The 21,757-nt window shown below is 40.4% G+C and overlaps 1 protein-coding gene across 5 annotated transcripts in view; it reads left to right on the forward strand.

Moving 5' to 3' along the window:
- Positions 1-4,352: 4,352 nt before the first annotated feature.
- LOC132384975 (phosphatidylinositol 5-phosphate 4-kinase type-2 beta) overlaps positions 4,353-21,757 on the forward strand; it is a 271,613-nt gene continuing 254,208 nt past the window's right edge. For 4 of the 5 annotated variants that reach the window (XM_059956672.1, XM_059956671.1, XM_059956674.1 and 1 more), the window contains exon 1: positions 4,353-4,731. In XM_059956672.1, the coding sequence (XP_059812655.1) occupies positions 4,600-4,731 (132 nt within the window). In that variant the 5' untranslated portion in view covers positions 4,353-4,599. Of the gene's footprint in view, positions 4,732-5,220; positions 5,352-21,757 lie in introns of those variants that run through there. The other variant, XM_059956675.1, reaches the window with a different exon arrangement.

Raw genomic sequence — 21,757 nt, forward strand, 5'->3', positions numbered from 1 at the left:
CCTCATTCTCCTAAACTCCTGTGAAATACAGGTCCTGAGCCATCAAATGCTGTCATATTTTAAACCTTTCATTCCCGGAATCATTCTTGTGAACCTTCTCTGGACCCTCTCCGATGCCATCACACCCTTTCTTAGATAAGGGGCCCAAAACCGCTCATCCCCATATTCGAAATGCAGTCTGACACACGCCTTATAAGGCCTCAGCCAATCATTTTACTATCTTCAAAGCTCTCTGATAATTACAATTACAGCTCCCCGGTAATTACAATTACCACTTCCTTCATGAAAGAAAGATTCCAGGATTTTCTCTACTGCTGATGTCAAACTAAATGGACTACAGTTCCCTTCATTGTCACTCCATCCTCTCTTAAATAGTGATGTTACATTGACAAACAGTCAGAAAGTCATACAGCACAGAACAGGTTCTTTGGCACATTCTCGTCCATGTCAACCACCAAGATCCCATTAGTACTAATTCCATTTACCCACACCTGATCTGTAATGTACTGTGATTCGGCAATTCAACTGCTCATCCAGACTTCTAAAATCTTGTGAGAGTACCTGCCTCTAATCTATGGGAATTATTTTGGAATCTATGTAATTTTGAAAGATGACAGAGAGAGTTCCTTTACTATCTTCATAACTATCTTTCAAAGCCCAAGGCTACAGGATGACAGGCCCCAGGGACTTATCACCTTTTGATCCTTGTAATTAAAATCTTTTATTTTAGCATATCCTTTTTGCTTTGAGCTTCTCTTACACAGTCATCTTGTACACATCTCTTACACAGTTATCTTCCACAAGATTTTGAATGTTCTCTCCTGTGAACAATAACATAAATATCTGTTCAATTTCTCTGGTTATTTCCTTTCTTCCCAGTATACTTTCCTGCATCAGAATCAAGTTTAATTCCACTGACATATGTTGTGAAATTTGTTGTTTTGTGCCAGCATTACAGTGCTATACATTAAAGTATGATAAATTACAATTAGAAATACAGTATATATTAAAAAATCAAGTAACGAGTGCAAAAGAGAGCAAAAATAGTGAAGTAGTGTTCATGGGTTGGTTTATAGTCCACTTTATAAATCTGACGCAAGCAGTGTAGCAGCTGTCCTGAAACACTGAGTGTGAATTGTATTCTTCCACTGCGGAGCTTTATTTCAGCAGGTTGGGGGAATAAACCAAGTTGAAATTCAAATTTAATTGAATTGAATTGACTTTATTTCTTACATCCTTCACATAAATGAGGAGTAAAAATCTTTATGTTACGTCTCCATCTAAATGTGCAATCATAGTAATTTATAATAAATAGAACAGTCAGTGTAACATAGAAATACACTCAACTCAGTGTGAGTTCATCAGTTTGATGGCCTGATGGAAGAAGCTGTCCCAGAGCCTGTTGGTCCTGGCTTTTATGCTGTGGTACCGTTTCCCCGATGGTAGCAGCTGGAATAGATTGTGGTTGGGGTGACTCAGGTCCCCAATGATCCTTTGGGCCCTTTTTACACACCTGTCTTTGTAAATGTCCTAACTATTGTGAAGCTCACAACTACAGATGCGCTGGGCTGTCCGCACCACTCTCTGCAGAGTCCTGCGATTGAGGGAGGTACAGTTCCCATACCAGGTAGTGATGCAGCCAGTCAGGATGCTCTCAATTGTGCTCCTGTAGAGAGTTCTTAGGATCTGGGGGCCCATACCAAACTTCCTCAACTGTCTGAGGTGAAAGAGGCGTTGTTGTACACATACCACGTGAGGTCCTTGGTGATGCGGATGCCAAGGAACTTAAAGCTGTTTACCCTGTCAACTCCAGATCCATTGATGTCAATAGGGGTTAGCCCATCTCCATTCCTCCTGTAATCCACAACCATCTCCTTTGTTTTTGCGACATTGAGGAAGAGGTTGTTTTCTTGACACCACTGTGTCAGAGAGATGACTTCTTCCCTGTAGGCCACCTCGTTATTGTTTGAGATAAGGCCAATCAATGTAGTTTTGTCGGCAAATTTAATTAGCAGATTGGAGCTGTGGGTGACGAAGGGAGTAAAGGAGGGGACTCAGTACGCAGTCCTGAGGGGCTCCTGTATTGAGAGTCAGAGGGATGGAGGTGAGGGAGCCCACTCCGACAGGAAGTCCAGGATCCAGCTGCACAAGGCAGGGTGAAGGCCAAGGTCTCTGAGCTTCCTGTCAAGCCTGGATGGAACTATGGTGTTGAATGCTGAACTGTAGTCCAAGAACAGCATTCTCACATAAGCATCCTTCTTCTCCAGATGTGTAAGGACGGTGTGTAGAGCTGTGGCTATTGTGTCGTCTGTCGATTGGTTGTGGTGGTAGACGAATTGTAGGGGGTCCAGTGTGGGTGGTAGCAAGCTGCAGATGTAATCCTTGACCAGCTTCTCAAAGTATTTGCTTATTATTGAGGTCATTATTGTCATTGGCATAAGCATGGTATAAATGCAGGCTTTTTGAAGCAACAAATCAGTACTTTACAAGATGACATACACAAGTATATATTTACAAGTCAATATAAACTTAAATTAGCAAAACATATACATGTGTGAAAAATAAATACCAACAGAGCAAAATTGAAAGATGGAAATAGGTTAATATTTCTCAAATCAGTTCAAGAATCTGATATGAATGGGAAAGAAACTGTTGTAGAACCTCACAGCATGGTTTGAATATTGGTCCTAACATCAGGGATAACTTCCCTGATGTTAAAATTGGTTGTCATTTTATGTTGATTTGAGAAAGCAAATGTAATCTTGGTTTAACATTTCATTCAATAGAGAGTTCCTCTGACAATGCAGCATTCCTTCAAATGTGGCAACTGCTCTGTCATGGACTTTAAAAGAAATCTGAGCACATCATGAAATCCAGCCTCCAGTCCATGGACTCTATCTATACTTCTTGCTACCTCAGTAAGGCAGCCAGCATAATCAAAGACTCCGGCCACCCTGGATATTCTCTCTTCTCCATTCCATTGGGCAGAAGATACAAAAGCCTGGAAGTATATAAAACCAGGCTGAAGGACAGCTTTTATTCCACTGTTACAAGACCATTACACGGACCTCTTCTATGATAAGAGAGACTCTTACTTCACAATCTTCCTTGTCATGACCTTGCACCTTATTATCTGACTACACTGCACTTTCTCTGTCACTGGAATACTATATTCTGAATTCTCAAACTGCTTTTCTCGAGTCCTGCTTCAATGTACTGATGTGATGAAATGATCTGTATGGATGACATGCAAAACAAAGACTTTTCACTGTACATGTAACAATAATAAACCAATTTACCATGGCAACATCAGTATAGAGCAAAGTAAATTAATTTCAAAGTACACTTATTATCACAGTACGTATATGGTATTGTATATTACTTTGAGATTAATTTTCTTGCAGGCATTCACAGTAGGACAAAGAAATACAACAGAATCAATGAAGAACTACTCACAAAGACTGACAAACAATCAATGTGCAAGGGAAAACACACTGTGCAAATACAAAAGCAAATAAATTAATAAATAACACTGACAACACGAGTTGCAGAGTCCTTGAAAGTGAGTGTATAGTTTGTGGAATCAGTTCAGTGTTGAGATGAGTGAAGTTATCCACACTGGTTCAGGAGCTTGATGGTTGAAGGGTAATAACTGTTCCTGAACCTGGTGGTGTGGGACCAAAAACTCCTGTACCTCCTCCCAATGTCAGCAACAAGAAGAGTGCACGGCCTGGATGGTGGGGGCCCTTGATGATGGATGCCTCTTATTGCGGCAGTGCTTGATGTAGATGTGCTCAATCATGATGAGGGCCTTGCCTGTGATAGGCAGGGCTATATTCACCACTCTTTCTCCCTCATCTCCACTCACCTTTTTAACTCCAGCACCTCATTTCTTTCTCCAGTCCTGCTGAAGGGTCTTGGCCCAAAACGTCAACTGCACTTCTTTCCATAGATGCTGCCTAGCCTGCTGAGTTCCTATAGCATTTTGCGTGTTGCTTGGATTTCCAACAGCTTAAATTTTCTTTTGTTTGTGATTGGTCCACCACTTCTTGTATGCTTTTCCCTTCTTGGGGATTGGTGTTTCCATACCAGGCTGTGACGCTCAGAAGTAGAAATTCAACTGGAACCCAGTGTAGATGAATGGTACAAACTGACACCGGTTTTACTGATGTTGTCAAATGCAATGTTATTAATATTTATTGCCATTAATTTGTAAATATTAGGACTACAGTAATTGTTGTTGCTGATAGATGGCAGTGTTTTCTACAATGTGGAACAGGGTGATGTTCATTTAGGTTGTAGAGGCTTCTTGCAGCAGCAGGGGGAGTAAGTCTTAGAGTTCGGCAAAAGAAGCAGATAGGCACAGAGACAGACAAACAAGAGACATTCACAGGGTTTTTGCTTTTCACTTCACAGGAGCTGCCATGACATTTGCTTCTTGCCTTCGAAATGCACCATTAGGCAGAGGAATTGTAAAGTGCAAGCGCTGAAAGGCAGTACAGGAGCAAGGGGAAGGGAAAATTGCAGCAGGAGAGTATTAAGATATTCTTGTGTGTAAATTTTTTGGAAGGTGGGGGGGGGGGATTTTTTTTTCAAAAAATGGCAGCCAACTGTAGTGCTAGTGCCAGCAAGACCAAAACCAAGAAGAAGCACTTTGTGGCTCAGAAGGTAAAGCTATTCAGAGCCAGTGAACCCCTGCTCAGTGTCCTGATGTGGGGAGTCAATCACACTGTAAGTAAGATGAGATCTATCTCATATTTTTGCACCAATAAATATTGATTTATGTGTGCATTTAAATATGAAAAAAGATTGCATCTGGTCTTGGGGATGCCTTAAGATCGTCTTAACCATTTTCCTTTGCAGGAGTAAGATTATGCATTGATTTGAAAGAATGAGTAAACAGAATTAATTTTTAATTTTAGTTTTAAATTTTTGCACGAACGTTACCTGTTTTTGTTGAAGGAGGGGACAGATCTGAAGGCTTGTCAGGTTCCAAGATGAAAAGAGGGAAGAAAATTTCATTCAGTAGTGAATGAAAAATATAATTAGAGGCTATTAATGAATATTTTAATTATCTGGATTAAAATTCTTTTCAATAAATTATTGTTTTAAAAAACATGGGGAAAATATGTTGACATTCGAAAGGAAGAAAATATTCAGAATTATAGGCAAGTAGCTTGGGCCCGACCCGAGATAGGAGTTTGCTTTTAATAAAAAGAAAAAAATAATATTTAGTGATTTATTTTGAAGGGACGAGGAGGGGAGGCCGAGGTTTTATTTACTGGGATGTTTTACGAGGAACATGATTTTATTTCGGCTTTCTTTAAGGAGGAGTTTGTTCCAACTGCCTGGTAGGAGGGTTTTTATTTTAGATTTTATTTTTATTCCCTCGTGGTTTTGGCGCCGGGTTTTAATTTGAGTTCTGATCCGGTGTCGGCCTCTGGGGCCCGTTAACTCCCCACGGCCTCGCTCAGGCATTGTCGAAAATTAGTTTATCAACAGTTATTAATTTTAAAAACCCACCTTTCGGTCCGTAGCTGTTGTTTTCTGCGCCTCCTGCCAGTTCCGAAAGGGGAGTCCAGCAGGGCAACTCCGCCTCCATAGGTGGACGCTCTCCTCAGGCGAGGCCGAGGCTTCTGCGGCCTAGTTTCTCCCTTAAACGGTCAAACACGTTCAATTGCTTAAACAACAAAAAAAAAACTTTGCAAAGATGAAACCACATATTTGGCAATAATGAGCAAGGATCTGGGTGACTATTTTACTTTTTTGTCTGGTTACGTTCTTGTGCATTTGTGGCTCAATTATAATTTGGGGTTAAAAAATCTGTAATTTTAGAGCTAATGTCTGAAGTTAATGTTTTGCGCAGTTTTACATTTTGAATGTTTGTGTCTTAATCGTGTGTACGTATAGTAGTTTATTTCTTTTACAGTATCCTCTATAGCACTGCTATGCCAAATGGTAAACTGGTATAAAGGTCCCTTGCACATCCAGGGGCTAGTGTGGTGTTGCTTTTGAGATTGCATGTCAATAGATATTTGTTTGCTGAATATTTTTAGGCAAGGCTGGTGGATTGAGTGATCACAGAGATGGGGCTATCATGTTTCTGGTTCCATAGAGTCACGGAGTCCATCAAGTCCATATTGGCCTTCAAACATCCATTTGCCCTAGTTGCATTTTATTCTCTTATTAATTGCCCCAGATAATATCATTCTTCTACACTTATTGAACAATTTACAGCAAGCCAATTAACATCTGTTCTGACACCCTTTGGGATGGAAGGGGGAAACTGGAGAAAACACAGGGAGAATATGCAAATTCAGCATGGTCAGTATTGGAGTTCATGAATTAGGTGCAATGGTAGCTTAGCAGTTAGCATGACGCTGTGACAGCCTGGTGTGTCGGAATTTGGAGTTCAATTCTGGCACCATCTGTAAGGAGTTTTCACGTTCTCCCTATGGCTGCATGGGTTTCCTCGGGGTGTTCAGGTTTCCTCCCGAAGTCCAAAGACTTACCAGTTAGTAGGTTACATGAGGTTCCTCCAGAAAAAGCAGGATCTCCCAGTGGCCACACATTTTAATTCCACGTCCCATTCGCATTCTGATATGTCTATCCATGGCCTTCTCTATTGTCAAGATGAAGCCACACTCAGGTTGGAGGAACAATACCTTATATACCGTCTGAGTAGCCTCCAACCTGATGGCATGAACATTGACTTCTCTAACTTCCATTAATGCCCCTCCTCCCTTTCTTACCCCATCCCTGATATATTTCTTATTTTCTTTCTCCTTAGGCCTCACGCCCCATGATCCTTTCCCTTCTCCAGCTCTGTATCCCTTTTGTAAAATGTGTGCAGGATAGTTTTTTTGCAGCAATACATACAGATACCAACGCGAGAAGGGGCAATGTTGGATCTCCTGTTAGGGAATGAGATAGGTCAGGTGATGGAGGTATGTGTTGGGGAGCACTTCGGGTCCAGTGATCACATTACCATTAGTTTCAATATAATTATGGAGAAGGATAGGACTGGACCCAGGGTTGAGATTTTTGATTGGAGAAAGGCTAACTTTGAGGAAATGCAAAAGGATTTAGAAGGAGTGGATTGGGACAATTTGTTTTATGGGAAGGATGTAATAGAGAAATGGAGGTCATTTATAGGTGAAATTTTGAGGATACAGAATCTTTCTGTTCCTATTAGGTTGAAAGGAAAGGTTAAAAGTTTGAGAGAGCTATGGTTTTCAAAGGATATTGGAAACTTGGTTTGGAAAAAGAGAGATATCTACAATAAATATAGGCAGCATGGAATAAATGAGGTGCTTGAGGAATATAAAGAATGTAAAAAGAATCTTAAGAAAGAAATGAGAAAAGCTAAAAGAAGATTGCTTTGGCAAGTAAGGTGAAAATAAACCCAAAGGATTTCTACAGTTATATTAATAGCAAAAGGACAGTGAGGGATAAAATTGGTCCCTTAGAGTATCAGAGTGGACAGCTATGTGTGCAGCCAAAAGAGATGGGGGAGATTTTGAACAATTTCTTTTCTTCAGTATTCACGAAGGAGAAGGATATTGAATTGTGTAAGGTAAGGGATGCAAGTAGGGAAGTTATGGAAACTATGATGATTAAAGAGGAGGAAGTACTGGTGCTTTTAAGGAATATAAAAGTGGATAAATCTCCAGTTCCTGACAGGATATGCCCTAGGATCTTGAGGGAAGCTAGTGTAGAAATAGCAGGGACTCTGACAGAAATATTTTAAATGTCATTAGAAACGGGGATGGTGCTGGAGGATTGGTGTATTGCTCATGTGGTTCCATTGTTTAAAAAGGGTTCTAAGAGTAAACCTCGCAATTATCGGTCTGCAAGTTTGACGTCAGTGGTGGGTAAATTAATGGAAAGTATTCTTAGAGATGGTATATATAATTATCTGGATAGATAAGGTCTGATTAGGAACAGTCAACATGGATTTATGCGTGGAAGGTCATGTTTGACAAATCTTACTGAATTTTTTGAAGAGGTTACCAGGAAAGTTGACGAGCATAAAGCAGTGGATGTTGTCTATATGGACTTCAGTAAGGCCTTTGACAAGGTTTCACACGGAAGGTTAGTTAGGAAGGTTTAATCGTTAGGTATTAATATTGAAGTAGTAAAATAGATTCAACAGTGGCTGGATGGGAGATGCCAGAGAGTAGTGGTGGATAACTGTTTATCAGGTTGGAGGCTGGTGACTATGGTGTGCCTCAGGGATCTGTACTGGGTCCAATGTTGTTTGTCATATACATTAATGATCTGGATGATGGGTTGGTAAATTGGATTAGTAAGTATGCAGATCATACTAAGATAATAGGTGGCGTTGTGGATAATGAAGTAGGTTTTCAAAGCTTGCAGAGAGCTTTAGGCCAGTTAGAAGAGTGGGCTGAAAGATGGCAGTTGGAGTTTAATGCTGATAAGTGTGAGGTGCTACATTTTGGTAGGACTAATCAAAATAGGACATACATGGTAAATGGTAGAGCATTGAGGAATGCAGTAGAACCGAGTGATCTAGGAATAATGGTGCATAGTTCCCTGAAGGTGGAATCTCATGTGGATAGGGTGGTGAAGAAAGCTTTTGGTATGTTGGCCTTTATAAATCAGAGCATTGAGTATAGGAATTGGGATGTAATGTTAAAATTGTACAAGGCATTGGTGAGGCCGAATTTGGAGTATTGTGTACAGTTCTGGTCACCGAATTATAGGAAAGATGTCAACAAAATAGAGTACAGGGAAGATTTACTAGGATGTTACCTGGGCTTCAGCACATAAGTTACATAGGAAAGTTGAACAAGTTAGGTCTTTATTCTTTGGAGTGTAGAAAGTTGAGGGGGACTTGATAGAGGTATTTAAAATTATGAGGGGGATAGATAGAGTTGACGTGGATAGTCTTTTTCCATTGGGAGTAGGGGAGATTCAAACAAGAGGACATGAGTTGAGAGTTAGGGGGCAAAAGTTCAGGGGTAACATGAGGGGGAACTTCTTTACTCAGAGAGCGGTAGCTGTCTGGAACGAGCTTCCAGTAGAAGTGGTAGAGGCAGGTTTGGTATTGTCATGTAATGTAAAATTGGATAGGTATGTGGACAGGAAAGGAATGGAGGATTATGGGCTGAGTGCAGGTCGGTGGGACTAGGTGAGAGTAAGTGTTTGGCATGGACTAGAAGGGCCGAGATGGCCTGTTTCTGTGCTGTAGTTGTTATATAGTTATTTCTCCCATGACATGGCTTTCCAGAGATCATACCTGCACCTCTTATAGCATTGTTGATCTCCAGACTTGAATACCTCTGATCTGGCACTCAGCAAATTCTGGATTTCATTCTTCCAGGGCTTCTTATTGGGGTAGACCCTCAGTTGGAAGTTGGTAAGTGGAACTGCCGGTGTCTTTTTAACTTGATGGTTGGTGATTTTGCGTTTTCAAAGGTCAAGCTACGTTATGAAAGCCAGCTGTTACTCTGGTGGTTTGTGGAATATTCTTTGGATTTAAATTAATATTTCAACAGTATCTGATCCTTGCAGAGTTAATGAACTGTCAGTCAAACCATTTGTCTATTTTTGATCCCTAGTGTTCTCCTGAACATCCTGGCTAAGAAATGTAGACAAACACCACAGCAAGAATAGGAAGAGTTAGTCAGATCTGATATGTTCTTCCTCCTCCCTAGTCCAGTTGTGGTGCCCTATTGATATTGAGGCAAAAAGCAAACTGGGTTGTGGTATAATGTTGTTCAACCTATTTGTCCATTGAGAAAGCAGAAAAGTACTGGACATGAGCAGCATATGTGGATAAAGAAAAGGCTTAATTTTTCAGGCTGATTAACTGATAAAAGTGAAGAGTTAGTCATATTAGTCATGTTTTAAGTTCAGCGGTGGATACTGGATAAGTACTACATAATGTTGACATGGATTTGTTTCTGTACTGTATGACTAAAACAAGAGAGTTACTTCGAAATCCGATAGGTGATTTCACTGGAAACTTGCACCAAGCATGGTTAGTACATGGAACACCCTGCTACACAGGGAAATTAATGCACTTAAGGGGAAATTTAATAAAACGCAAAGGACAAATGATAAAAATATTGAAGGTTGAGAAGGTTGCATTCCGAGAACACTGTATCTCAGAGTGTTTGGTTTTCATTTGTGACTTATGTAAGGGTGAATTTCTGTTACATGAACTGTCATAAAGTGAGGGGTCACCTGCTGTACTGAGAAGGTGGTGCGAGGTAGGGTGGGGAGATAACACCAAGACTGATTAACTCAAATGCCTTGCTCCTGTTGTAAAATGATGTGATTGGTTACTTTTATAAATTAATTTTGTATCCCAATCTGTGAAAGTGGGTGAGGTGTAGATTGATGTCAGGAATCCATATTAGCCTGGGGGAGGGGACATGTTCTACATTCAGTGGCCACTTTATTGGATACCTCTTGTATACCTAATAAAATGGCCACAGAGTATATGTGGTCTTCTGCTGCTGTTGTAACATGTGGTTATTTGAGTTACTATCACCTTCCTGTCAGATTGAACCACTCTGGCCATTCTCCTCTGACCTCTCTCAATAATGAGGCATTTTTGCTCCTAGAACTGCCACTCATTGGATTTTCTTTTGTTTTCCACACCATTCTCTGTAAACTCTGGAGACTGTTCTGTGTGAAGATTCCCAGTGATCAGTTTCTGAGATACTCAAACCATTCTGTCTGGCACCAACAATCATTCCACGGTCAAAAGCACTTAGATCAGATTCCTTTCCTATTCTGATGTTTGGTCTGAACAACAACTGAACTTCTTGACCATGTCTGCGTGTTCTTATGCATTGAGTTTCAGCCACATGATTGGCTGATTAGGTATTTGCATTAATAAGCAAGTGTACAGGTGTACCTAATAAAGTGGCCACTGACTGTGTGTGAAACCTAATTGGAATACCCAGTAATTAGTCTTGTGACTCTTGGGGAAATTGGGTCAAATGGAAAAAGGGAATACCAGCAGAAATTCACTTCTCCAATAAGGTAATAATGATCTCTATGAACCTGCAAAAGTATGTCTCTCAGGGGATTGTGAGCTAAACCAGTTCTGTAAGTCGATGAATTTATGCTTCACAATCATCCTAACTGCATGGATGATCTTTTGGGCAGGTGTGCTGCTTGTTCTGGTGTTTGACATGCAACTTTTAAATCACAGAGAATTTGTTGCAAAATAGTCAGCAGGTCAGGCAGCATCTGGGAATCTACAATATTAAAATTTTGGCTCTGCAACTTCTGAACTAACTTTTAAATCATCTATTGAGCTTCAAGAAATTGAATATTTGGTATTGGTTTGTTATTGTTGCATGTCAATGAAATATTGGGTATTTATTATTGTATGTACTGAGATACAGTGAAAACCTTTTGCATGCTATTCAGACAGATCATTCACGCAGAAGTACATTGAGATAGTGAAGAACAATACAGAATGCAGAATATACAGTAGTGTTACATTTACAGAGAAAGTGTAGTAGACATTAGGAAATCAATGTGAAAATAAAAAAAATGTAGTTTGCTTAAAGATTTAAAAAGGTCTTAGCACAATTCTTAGAAGTCCAGAATAAGTTTATTATCACTGAAATTTGTTGTTCTGTGGCAATAATATAGTGCACGAATAGTATACTATTCATTCCAATAAGAAATGTATATAAAATATATTAAGTTGTGCAAAAATAGTAAGGTAGTGTTCAGGAGTTCATTGTCCCTTCAGAAATTTGATGATGGAAGGGAAGAAGGTGTTCCTAAAACGTTGAATCCTCAGGCTCCTGTACCACCTCTGTGGTAGTAATGAGAAGAAAGCATGTCCTGGGGGCTGTGGGTCCTTAATAATGGATACCCCTTTTTTTCTCTTTTTTTGAGGCGTCACCTTTTGAAGATGTCATCAATGGTTCAAAGTTCAATGTACATTTATTATCAAATATGTATACATTATAGAACCTTGAGATTCATCTTACAGACAGCCACAGAACAAGATACTCAAGAGAACCCATTTTTTTAAAAAAAGACCGACAAACTCCCGATGTGCACAGAGCGAGAGAGAGAGAGAAAACAAATCGTGCAAACAGTAATTAAGTAAACAAGTAGCATTTAGAATGAAAGTGAGTCCTCAGACACAAAGCGCAGTGCAACCAGAACAGGCCTACAGCCGAGTAGGGAGACTTAATGAGATACATGAAAGCCATTAGTGGGGAACAGAGTCACTGCTGAGCATTCCTATCAGCCCTCCCTTTGACATCTGGTATAATCCTCTGCTTGTATTCTCACCTTCTAACTTCCCTCATTCCAACTTTATGTTAATTAAGCGTGCCACAGTAGCGTGGTGGTTTGCGTGATATTGTTACAGTTCGGGGCATCGGAGTTTGGAGTTCAGTTCTGGTGTTCTGGTGTTTTATCTATTGCTTCATCCAAAACATGAGTAATTAGAATTACAGTCACTGGCTGTGCAACTTCAAAGTCTTCAGTCTTGCACAGATCATCAATACTCCCACATTGGGTGTGTGATTGAGACTCTAGGTGCCAACTGGACCATTAGCTCATGTGACTTGTATCTTTAGTTGATACTTTTGTCTGAAATTTGTTATGGGTATGAAATTATTCTCATGTCTCCTCTCCCATTGTTGACTTAGTGAGCATGTCCCTGTAGCTAACTGTCTGTGACAGTTCATCACATCACAGGTTTCGGAATGACCCTTTCTCCCATGCATCCATCTGGTTACTCTCCTTCTCTTTCTCTCATGGTCCACATGCTTCTATCTGATTCCTCCTCCTTCAGCCCTTTACCTCTTCTACCTATCACCTCCTAGCTTCTCACTTTACCTCTTCCCCCACCCACTCACCTCTCCCTCGCCTGGTCTCTTCCATATCTTGTCAGCTTGTACTGCTTCTTCTCCCTCCACCATCTTATTCTGGCTTCTTCCCCCTTCCTTTCCATTCCTGTTGAAGCTTCTTGGCCTGAAACATCTACTGTTTGTTCTACTCCATAGATGCTGTCTGGTCTGCTGAGTTCCTCCAGAATTTTGTGTGTTGTTCTGGATTTCCAGAGTCTGCGGAATTTCTTGTATTTAGAATTTGTTCTGTCATTCTTATCAATTTGCTTAAGCAACACTTCAAAAGCAAGTCAACCACTCAAAAAAAAATCAGAGGTTCTTGTGACAGGTTTAATTAAAGTATCCTGTATTTGGGTAAGATTAGAAACGTAGGGTTGCCAAGCTATATATTTTGGACCTGGTGTTTAGCTTCCAAAAACGGAGCAACTGATTTAATCTAGTGCTTTTGATGCAAGGGATAACACATAAGATAAACATTTTGCCTTGATGGTGTATTGGAAATCATGCTTGACAAATCGGTTAGAATTCTTTAGAAATTTAACAAGCAGGATGGACAAAGAAGAGCCAGTGAAAGTTATTTACTTGGACTTTCTGAAGGCCTTTGGCAAGGTACCACACATGAGGCTGCTAAACATGCCCTTGGAATTAAAACGAATACACTAGCACTCTCACCCTTAATTTTCAACTTTGGCTCCTCCCTCTTTCTCCAAACTCGAAGGGCATCCATGGACACCTACAGTGGCCTCAGCTATGCCTGCCTTTTCATTGGCTATGTAGAACAGTGTCAACTCTTCCTCTTCAAATGCTCTCCAAACTTCCTGCGCTACTTTTGCTGCAATGATGCTGTTTCATGCACCCATGCTGTGCTTGTCAGTTTCATCAACTTTGTCTCTAACTTCCATCTTGCCCTTAAATTAACTCAGCCCATTTCTGACAACTCTCTCCCCTTTCTCAATCTCTCTATCTCTGTCACTGGAGATGAACTGTCTACCAACATCTTTTATAAACCTACTGTTTTGACTATATTCTTCTCATCCTGGCTCCTGTAAAAATGCACTCCACTGCACTTGTTCCCAAAATGAAGCTTTCCTTTCTGGGACATCAGAGATGTTCTCCTTCAAAGAACAAGATTTCCCTTCCTTCACCATTGATGCTACCTTCACCTGCATCTCCTCCATTTCCCAGACATCTGTGCTCACCCCATCTTCCTGCTGTCTTAACAGGGATAGAGTTCCTCTTGTCCTCACCTACCACCCCATAAGCCTCTGCATCCAACACATTGTTCTCTGCAGCTACCACCATCTTCAACAGGATCCTACCATCAAAAACATCTTTACCTTCTCCTCCCTCATCCCACTCCCTGCTTTCTGCAGAGATTGCTCTCTTGTCCATTTGTCCCTCGCCACTAATCTCCCTCCTGGCACAAATGCCTGCAAATGACAGAAATGCTACACCTGCCCATTCATCTTCATTCAGACCCCCAAATAGTCCTTTCAGGTGAGGCAATAATTCACCTGTGAATCTTTTGAGGTCACATGTTGTATCCACTGCTCCCGATGTGGCCTCCTCCACATTGGTGAGACCAATGTAAATTAAGGACAGCTTTGTTGAGCCCTCTGCTCCATCCACCAAAAGCAGAATTTCTCAGTGACCAACTATTTTAATTCCTATCCTCATTCCCATTCCAACATGTCAATCCATGGTGAGGCCACTCTCAGGTGGAGGATCAACACCTCATATTCTGTCTAGGTAGCTTCCAATCTGATAGCATGAGTAACGATTTTTTCCCCCTTCCGATAGTTTATTTTTATACTTACCCTTCACTCTTTTATTCCCCACTCTGACCTCTTGCTTCTCCTCGTCACCTACCTATCGCCACCGTCTGGTGACGTTCCATTTTTCCCTTTCTCCCATCGTCCATTCTCCTCTCCTATCAGATTGCTTCTTCAGCTCTTTACCTTTCCCACCCTCCTGGCTTCGCCAATCATCTTCTAGCTTGTCCTCCTTCTCCTTCCCCCAGCTATTTATTCTGACATCTTCCCTTTACTTTCCAGTCCTGAAGAAGGGTCTTGGCCTGAAATGTTGACTATTTATTAATTTCCATAGATGCTTCTTGACCTGAGTTCCTCCAGCATTTTGTGTGTTTTGCTTTAGGTAGAAGATTGACCGACTGGCAGCTGGCATTGAGTGGGAATTACAGAGGCCTTTTCTGTTTGGCTGCTGTTGGATGACTAGTGGTGTTCTGCAGAGTTGCTGGTGGATCCAGTAGTTTTCATGTTAAGGTCAATGAAGGGGAAATATAGAATCGATGGCTTTGTGGCCAAGTTTGCAGATGATACAAAGATGGGTGGAATGACGGGGAGTGTTGACCTAAACCTGCTCCTGTGTATTCTGGTCTTATTGACCCACTACTGTCTACAGCTTCTTACGTTACTACACGTTCGAATTGCTGCTTCAGACCATGATGAAAACTATAAAGGTACTTTCAACAGTACATTTGTAGAAATTTGTTTATAGATCTTACTAAGAATAAACCCCCACGTGACATTGCTACTTGAAATGACACAATAGAGGTTCTTTGCATGAGATTAATCTTTCCATTTGTGTTAAGTGTTGCAACTTCAGAAATTGTTGACTTTTCTTCATTTATCCTAGTGTGACCTAAAAGTTGTCTTTCAGAGTTAATTCACAACAGGACTTTAAAATTATTTTTGTGGGGGGTGGCGGAATTTGATCGGTGTAGTATTAAGTGCAATGTGCAAAGGACAAACAAAAATAGAAATAGTTAAAAATAACACAGCAAGGGAAGGTTAATCTTAAAGCATCTACAGCAGATAGTAAGCTTAGGTCCAAAATGCATGAATCAGCAAAACTGTAGTAATGGGGATAGTACTAGTACAATCACTGGGGTTGAGTATGATATTCTCCTAAGGCAGGGGTCGGCAACCTTTACCACTGAAAGAGCCATTTGGACCCGTTTCCCACAGAAAAGAATACACTGGGAGCCACAAAACCCATTTGACATTTAAAATGAAATAACACTGCATACAACGTTTTTTTTTGCCTTTATGCTATGTATAAACAAACTATAATGTGTTGCATTTATGCAATCGATGAACTCCTGCAGAGAAAACGAAATTACATTTCTGCATGCAACAAAAACATTTTGAACTCCAAAAAAAAGACGTTGGGTTGAAGGTTACTTTTAAGTAAAATACTCAACGTCTATTTGAGTCCTTCTTGTATTTATGAAAAACGCCGAACTTAAATTGTCCACCAGCAGCAAACCAAAAATAACGTCAGCCAGCTGTCAACCTGAAAAATAGAAGACCTATTTCACTGAACAATGAAAAATATGAATTTACGTAAAATAATAGGCAATTAAAATACTTATCATACTTGGATAATGGGATTTCTGCTCCTGGACCTCAGCGCACAGCGTCTGCACATCAGGGCTGTATGACGTCACCTTCATTTTTACACAGGATCGTAAGCTGTCATCTGTGAGGCGTGCGCGATGTTTGTTTTTAATAAAGTTCATGTTGGAGAACACCTGCTCACATACATATGTGGATCCAAAGATCGACAGGACTCCAAGCGCATACTTTTTAATGCTTACATAAATGTCGGGGATAGCATTCCATGTTTCGAACACAAGTTTGTCCGGTTTCGGGAGGCTTTCAATATCACTCCATTTGTGATTCTGAGCAAGAACGGCCTTCTGATGGGCAACATCTTCAAGGTCTGCTGTCAAGCGTCTAAACTTGGACACCCATATGTCTTTGTCGGCTATGTCGGCCAGTTCCATCTCAAGATCAGGTTGACTCACACCTGCCAATGCAGTCATATTCAGTAGGGATGGATCGATGCTTAGGTGAGTGACCGGGAAGGATAATGTGTTTTTTCCTCTCTGAACTCCCAGAAGAGTTTCCCAAGCGACGATTGCAGAATGTAAATACTCCGAATTTATCATGTCGTGAGCTTGCTTGAACTCTCTCAAATTGGGGAAGTGAGACAATGTGCCTTTCTGTAAATCTCTGGCAAGCACTGTCAACTTGCGCTCGAATGCCAAAACATCCTCCAACATGTGTAGCGCTGTGCATCCTTTCCCCTGAAGAGCTGTGTTCAGTGTGTTCAGGTGCACTGTCATGTCTACCATGAAGTGTAGCTTTTCCAGCCACTCTGGCTGTTCCAGCTCAGGAAAGGTGAGCCCTTTGCGGCCCAGGAAAGTTTTCACTTCTTCCAGACACGCGACTAAGTGTTTCAGCACCTCCCCTCTTGACAGCCACCGGACTTTGTTGTGCAGCAGGAGATCAGAATATGCACTTTCCAGCTCGTCCAGTAACAAACGGAATTGACGGTGATTTAAACTTTTTGCCATTATTTTATCGACAATCTGAATGACAACATCCATTACTTCTGTGCATTCCAGAGGAAATATTTGAGCGCTCAGTGCCTCTTGGTGCAAGATGCAGTGAAAAGTCAGCAGCTTTCTGTCCAGCGACTTCTGCAGTAAAGCCACAAATCCCTTGTGCGCTCCTGTCATACTTGGTGCCCCATCAGTAGCTACTGACACCAAGTGGGTGGTCTTTATTCATTTGGCTCTTAAACAATTCAAGACAGCCTCACAGATGTCCTCCCCCCGTGTTTGGCCTTTTAGAGGTATCAACTCAATCATTTCTTCCTGTGGCCCGGCAGAGCTTACACACCGGCAGAACAGCGCTATTTGTTCAATATCACCTTTGCCTTTAGGCTTGTCACAGGCAATCGAGTAGGCCACAGCTGAATTGAGCAAAGGCTGCGTGTTTATTCTGGAAATGTCTTGTGACTTTTGACTTTTTGTTGTTTGCTAGTTTCTCGTTGCATATTAAGCATACCGGTAAACCAGTCTCGTCAGCAATGAAAGCAAATGAATCTGCTCACGTATCATTAAACGTTCTGTTTTCTTCAGTCACTTTTTTTAGAATTCTCCATAGTTAGCCTACCTTGGATCGAAAAATTAAAGAAATCGCGCACTGGCGGGTGTCAGGCATTGGCCGTGGTGACGTATATTAATAGCGACAAAAAACATGATTTATTTAGATTGTACAAGATCACCATAATCTTCAAATTTAGAATTACTTTTCAAAAACTAAGAAACTAACATAAAATACATTTTAATTAAATACTCATCTTTTATTTTCCAAAGCTACAGGGAGCCGCAGCACAGAGATGAAAGAGTCACACGCGGCTCCGGAGCCGCAGGTTGCCGACCCCTGTCCTAAGGGTTGTCTATTGGTGGGTCCTCAGGTGGCTGTAGAGGCCGATCTGGGATCCACATATTCTGGTGAGGTGTAGACAAGAGTAAGTGGTGACTGTGGTTAGTGGTTGGGTCTTTTGGTTGTTCAGTCTCTCCTTTCACAGCTGTTGTTTGTTCTCTGTGGCACAGTGGTCTCTGTCCTGTAGTACAGCTCCCTTTTAAACAGATTTCCTCCAGGTGTATTTGTTGAGTAGAAAGTTTTTAGATCTAATGTCGAATTTCTCCAGGCTCATTTTGATGTATTTCCTTTGCCCACCAGGGGCTCGCTGACCTTCCTTCAACTGGGAGTAAAGGATCTGTTTGGGTAGTCGTGAGTTAGGCGTCCCAATGACATGACCTATCCATCGGGGTTTGGTATTTCTTTACCATGATGGAGGTGCTGTTCATGTTGGCCTCCTCGAGTATGCTGCTGCTAGTGTATTTCTCCTACCAGCTGATCCTCAAAATCTTTTATAAGGTTCTTTGGTGGTTTTGTTCAAGGGCTTTCAGGTGCCTACTGTTGGTGTCCATGATTCAGCTCCATACAGTAATGTAAGAATCAATAGAAAAAGTTATGTTTGGACCTCCAGATCGCGGTCCTCAAAGACTTTCTTACTTAATTTTGCATAGGTGCCACTAACACTACTCGGCATAATACAGAAAGTGAAGATTAATAATTTTTTCTTAATTTTATTTTTTAAACTTTTTATTAGTTTTTTTTATACATTTTACAAATTAAACAACCCCAAATCAAAATGAGGAACATTAATACAGTGTAAAATTAAGCATACAATGACAATATGATACAAAGAAAGAGAATTTAAAAAAAAGCACCTAAATTGAAGACAAGTAAACTTAGTATCCTCCCCAAGCCCCACAACACAAAAAAAACTCCAGACCAACCACAACACAATATGGAGAATATAAATCAGGACAATCAAACTCCCAGACTGTGAATACACTTAGCAACAGAGGATAATAATGCCTACTACCAGGAAAAAAAAGGGAGCTGAAAGCAAGGGACCGAAAAGAAAAAAACCCTAGTCAAGAGGAAGGTTATGAAAGTACTCGATAAAAGGTCCCCAGACCTTATGGAACTTTAAATCCGAATTAAGAACTGAATAATGAATTTTTTCGAGGTCCAAGCAGGCCATAATGTCGTTAAGCCATTGAGCATGAGTGGGCGGGGCAACATCTCTCCATCTAAGGAGGATCAAGCGTCTAGCCAGGAGAGAGGCAAAGGATAATATTTGGCATTTGGTCGGACCCAGACATAAATCTGTCTCGCCCCAGAAACCGAACAAAGCAATTAAGGGGTTTGGTTCTAAGTGCTGATTCAGAATATACGATAACGTAGTGAAGACATCTTTCCAAAATTTCTCCAAGCTAGGACAGAACCAGTACATATGGATGAGAGAGGCCTCGCCCCTCTTGCATTTATCACAAAGCGGACTAATGTTAGGGTAGAATCGAGATAGTTTAGATTTAGACATATGGGCTCTATGAACAATCGAAAACTGTAAAAGGCAGTGACGAGCACAAAGAGAGGTTGAGTTAACCGATTTGAGAATCGAGTCCCAATTCTCATCAGATAAGGAGGTATTTAAATCTTGCTCCCATGCCATTTTAATTTTATCCACAGGGGCCCGTCATAAGGCTGCTAATTTATCTTGAATAATTGATATTAAACCTTTACCTAGTGGATTAATGGAAAGAAATAAGTCCATAGCATTTTTCGCAGGCATTTCAGGAAAGTTAGGAATTCAAGGAGCAATAAAGTGTCTAATTTGGAGATATCTAAAAAAATTAGCATTGGGCAGATTGAACTTAACAGAGAGCTGCTGAAAAGAAGCGAAGCGATTATCAATGAAAAGATCTTCAAAATGTCTATTGCTCTTCCTATACCAAACATGGAATGCTGAATCGTACGTAGTAGGTAAAAAAAGGTGATTATGTACGACAGGGCTGGAAACGGAAAAACCATGGAAACCATAGCATTTCCTAAACTGAGCCCATATACGCAAAGTGTGTCTAACAAGAGGATTAGCTATTAATCTGGACAGACTACTAGGGAGTGCAGAGCCAAGAAGTGCAGAAATAGATAATTCTTTGGTGGAGCTCAACTCCATCGCCACCCAGTTAGGGCACTCGGGTTGGCCATGGAAGAAAGACTAGAAGGTAGCACAACGTATATTAGCTGCCCAATAATATAAATGAAAGTTAGGTAAAGCCATGCCACCCTCTTTTTTAGATTTTTGGAGATGGATTTTATTAATTCTAGAGTGCTTATTCTTCCACAGATATGACAAAATAATAGAGTCTAAGGAATCAAAAAAAGATTTAAGAATAAAAATTGGGATAGATTGAAATAAGTATAAAAATTTGGGGAGAACATACATTTTAACAACATTAATACGACCTACCAAAGGCATAGATAGAGGTGACCATTGTACCAGACTCTGTTTTATAGCATATGAAAGATTGGCAAAGTTTTCACGAAAGAGATCTTTAAACTTCCTTGTGACTGTAATTCCAAGATAAGTAAAATTGATTATGGACTACTTTAAAAGGGAGATCACGAAATGTTAATTCTTGTGCTTCTTTATTAATTGGGAAAAGTTCACTGTTATGTAAATTAAGTTTATAGCCAGAGATCTGGCTAAACTGGTCAAGAAGTGAAAACATTGGAGGTAAGGATGTAGACGGATTTGAGAGAAAGAGTAATAAGTCATCAGCATAAAGAGAAACTTTATGTTCAACACCCCCTCTCCAAATCCCAGTCAATTAGGACAATTTCGAAATGCTATCGCCAAAGGTTCTATAGCCAAATCAAAGAGAAAGGGTCTTAAGGGGCATCCCTGACGGGTGCCACGTTTGAGATTAAATACCTGGGATTTCTGAAAATTAGTTAAAACAGAAGCAGTAGGACACAGGTACACCAATTTGATCCAAGAGATGAAACTTTGACCGAGGTCAAATTTTTCTAAGACTGCAAAAAGGTAGTTCCACTCTATACGATCAAATGCTTTCTCCACATCGAGGGAAATAACACATTCAGGAATCCCAGTTGGAGGTGAATATAAAGTATTAAATAAACGCCGAATGTTAAAAAAAGGGAGACGGTTTTTAATAAAACCTGATTGGTCATCAGAGATAATAGAGGGAATAAAGGTTTCTAATCTATAAGCCAAAACTTTAGCTAAGATCTTTACATCAACAGTGAGCAAAGAAATCGGCCTATACGAGGAACACTCTGTTGGGTCTTTACCCTTTTTTAATAGAAGAATAATAGATGCCTCATTAAAAGAGGGTGGCAATTTGCCGTAATTAATCAAATCAGATAATACTGAAAATAACTGAGGAGAAAGAAGTGAAGAGAATGATTTATAAAATTCTATAGGGAACCCATCAGGTCCAGGAGATTTCCCTGAGGACAGTGCAGAAATTGCAAAAGATAATTCTTCTGATGATATAGGCACATTAAGTTTGGCTTTAAAATCAGATGAAAGTGAAGGAATATTCAGATTATTTAAAAATTGATCGACAGAGATATTGTCATTCAAAGAGTCAGAGGAATAAAGCCAAGAATAAAATTTTTTAAATGCGTCATTAATTTCGA

This window comes from Hypanus sabinus, chromosome X1 (genome assembly GCF_030144855.1).
Source record: "Hypanus sabinus isolate sHypSab1 chromosome X1, sHypSab1.hap1, whole genome shotgun sequence".
Classification (NCBI taxonomy): domain Eukaryota; kingdom Metazoa; phylum Chordata; class Chondrichthyes; order Myliobatiformes; family Dasyatidae; genus Hypanus; species Hypanus sabinus.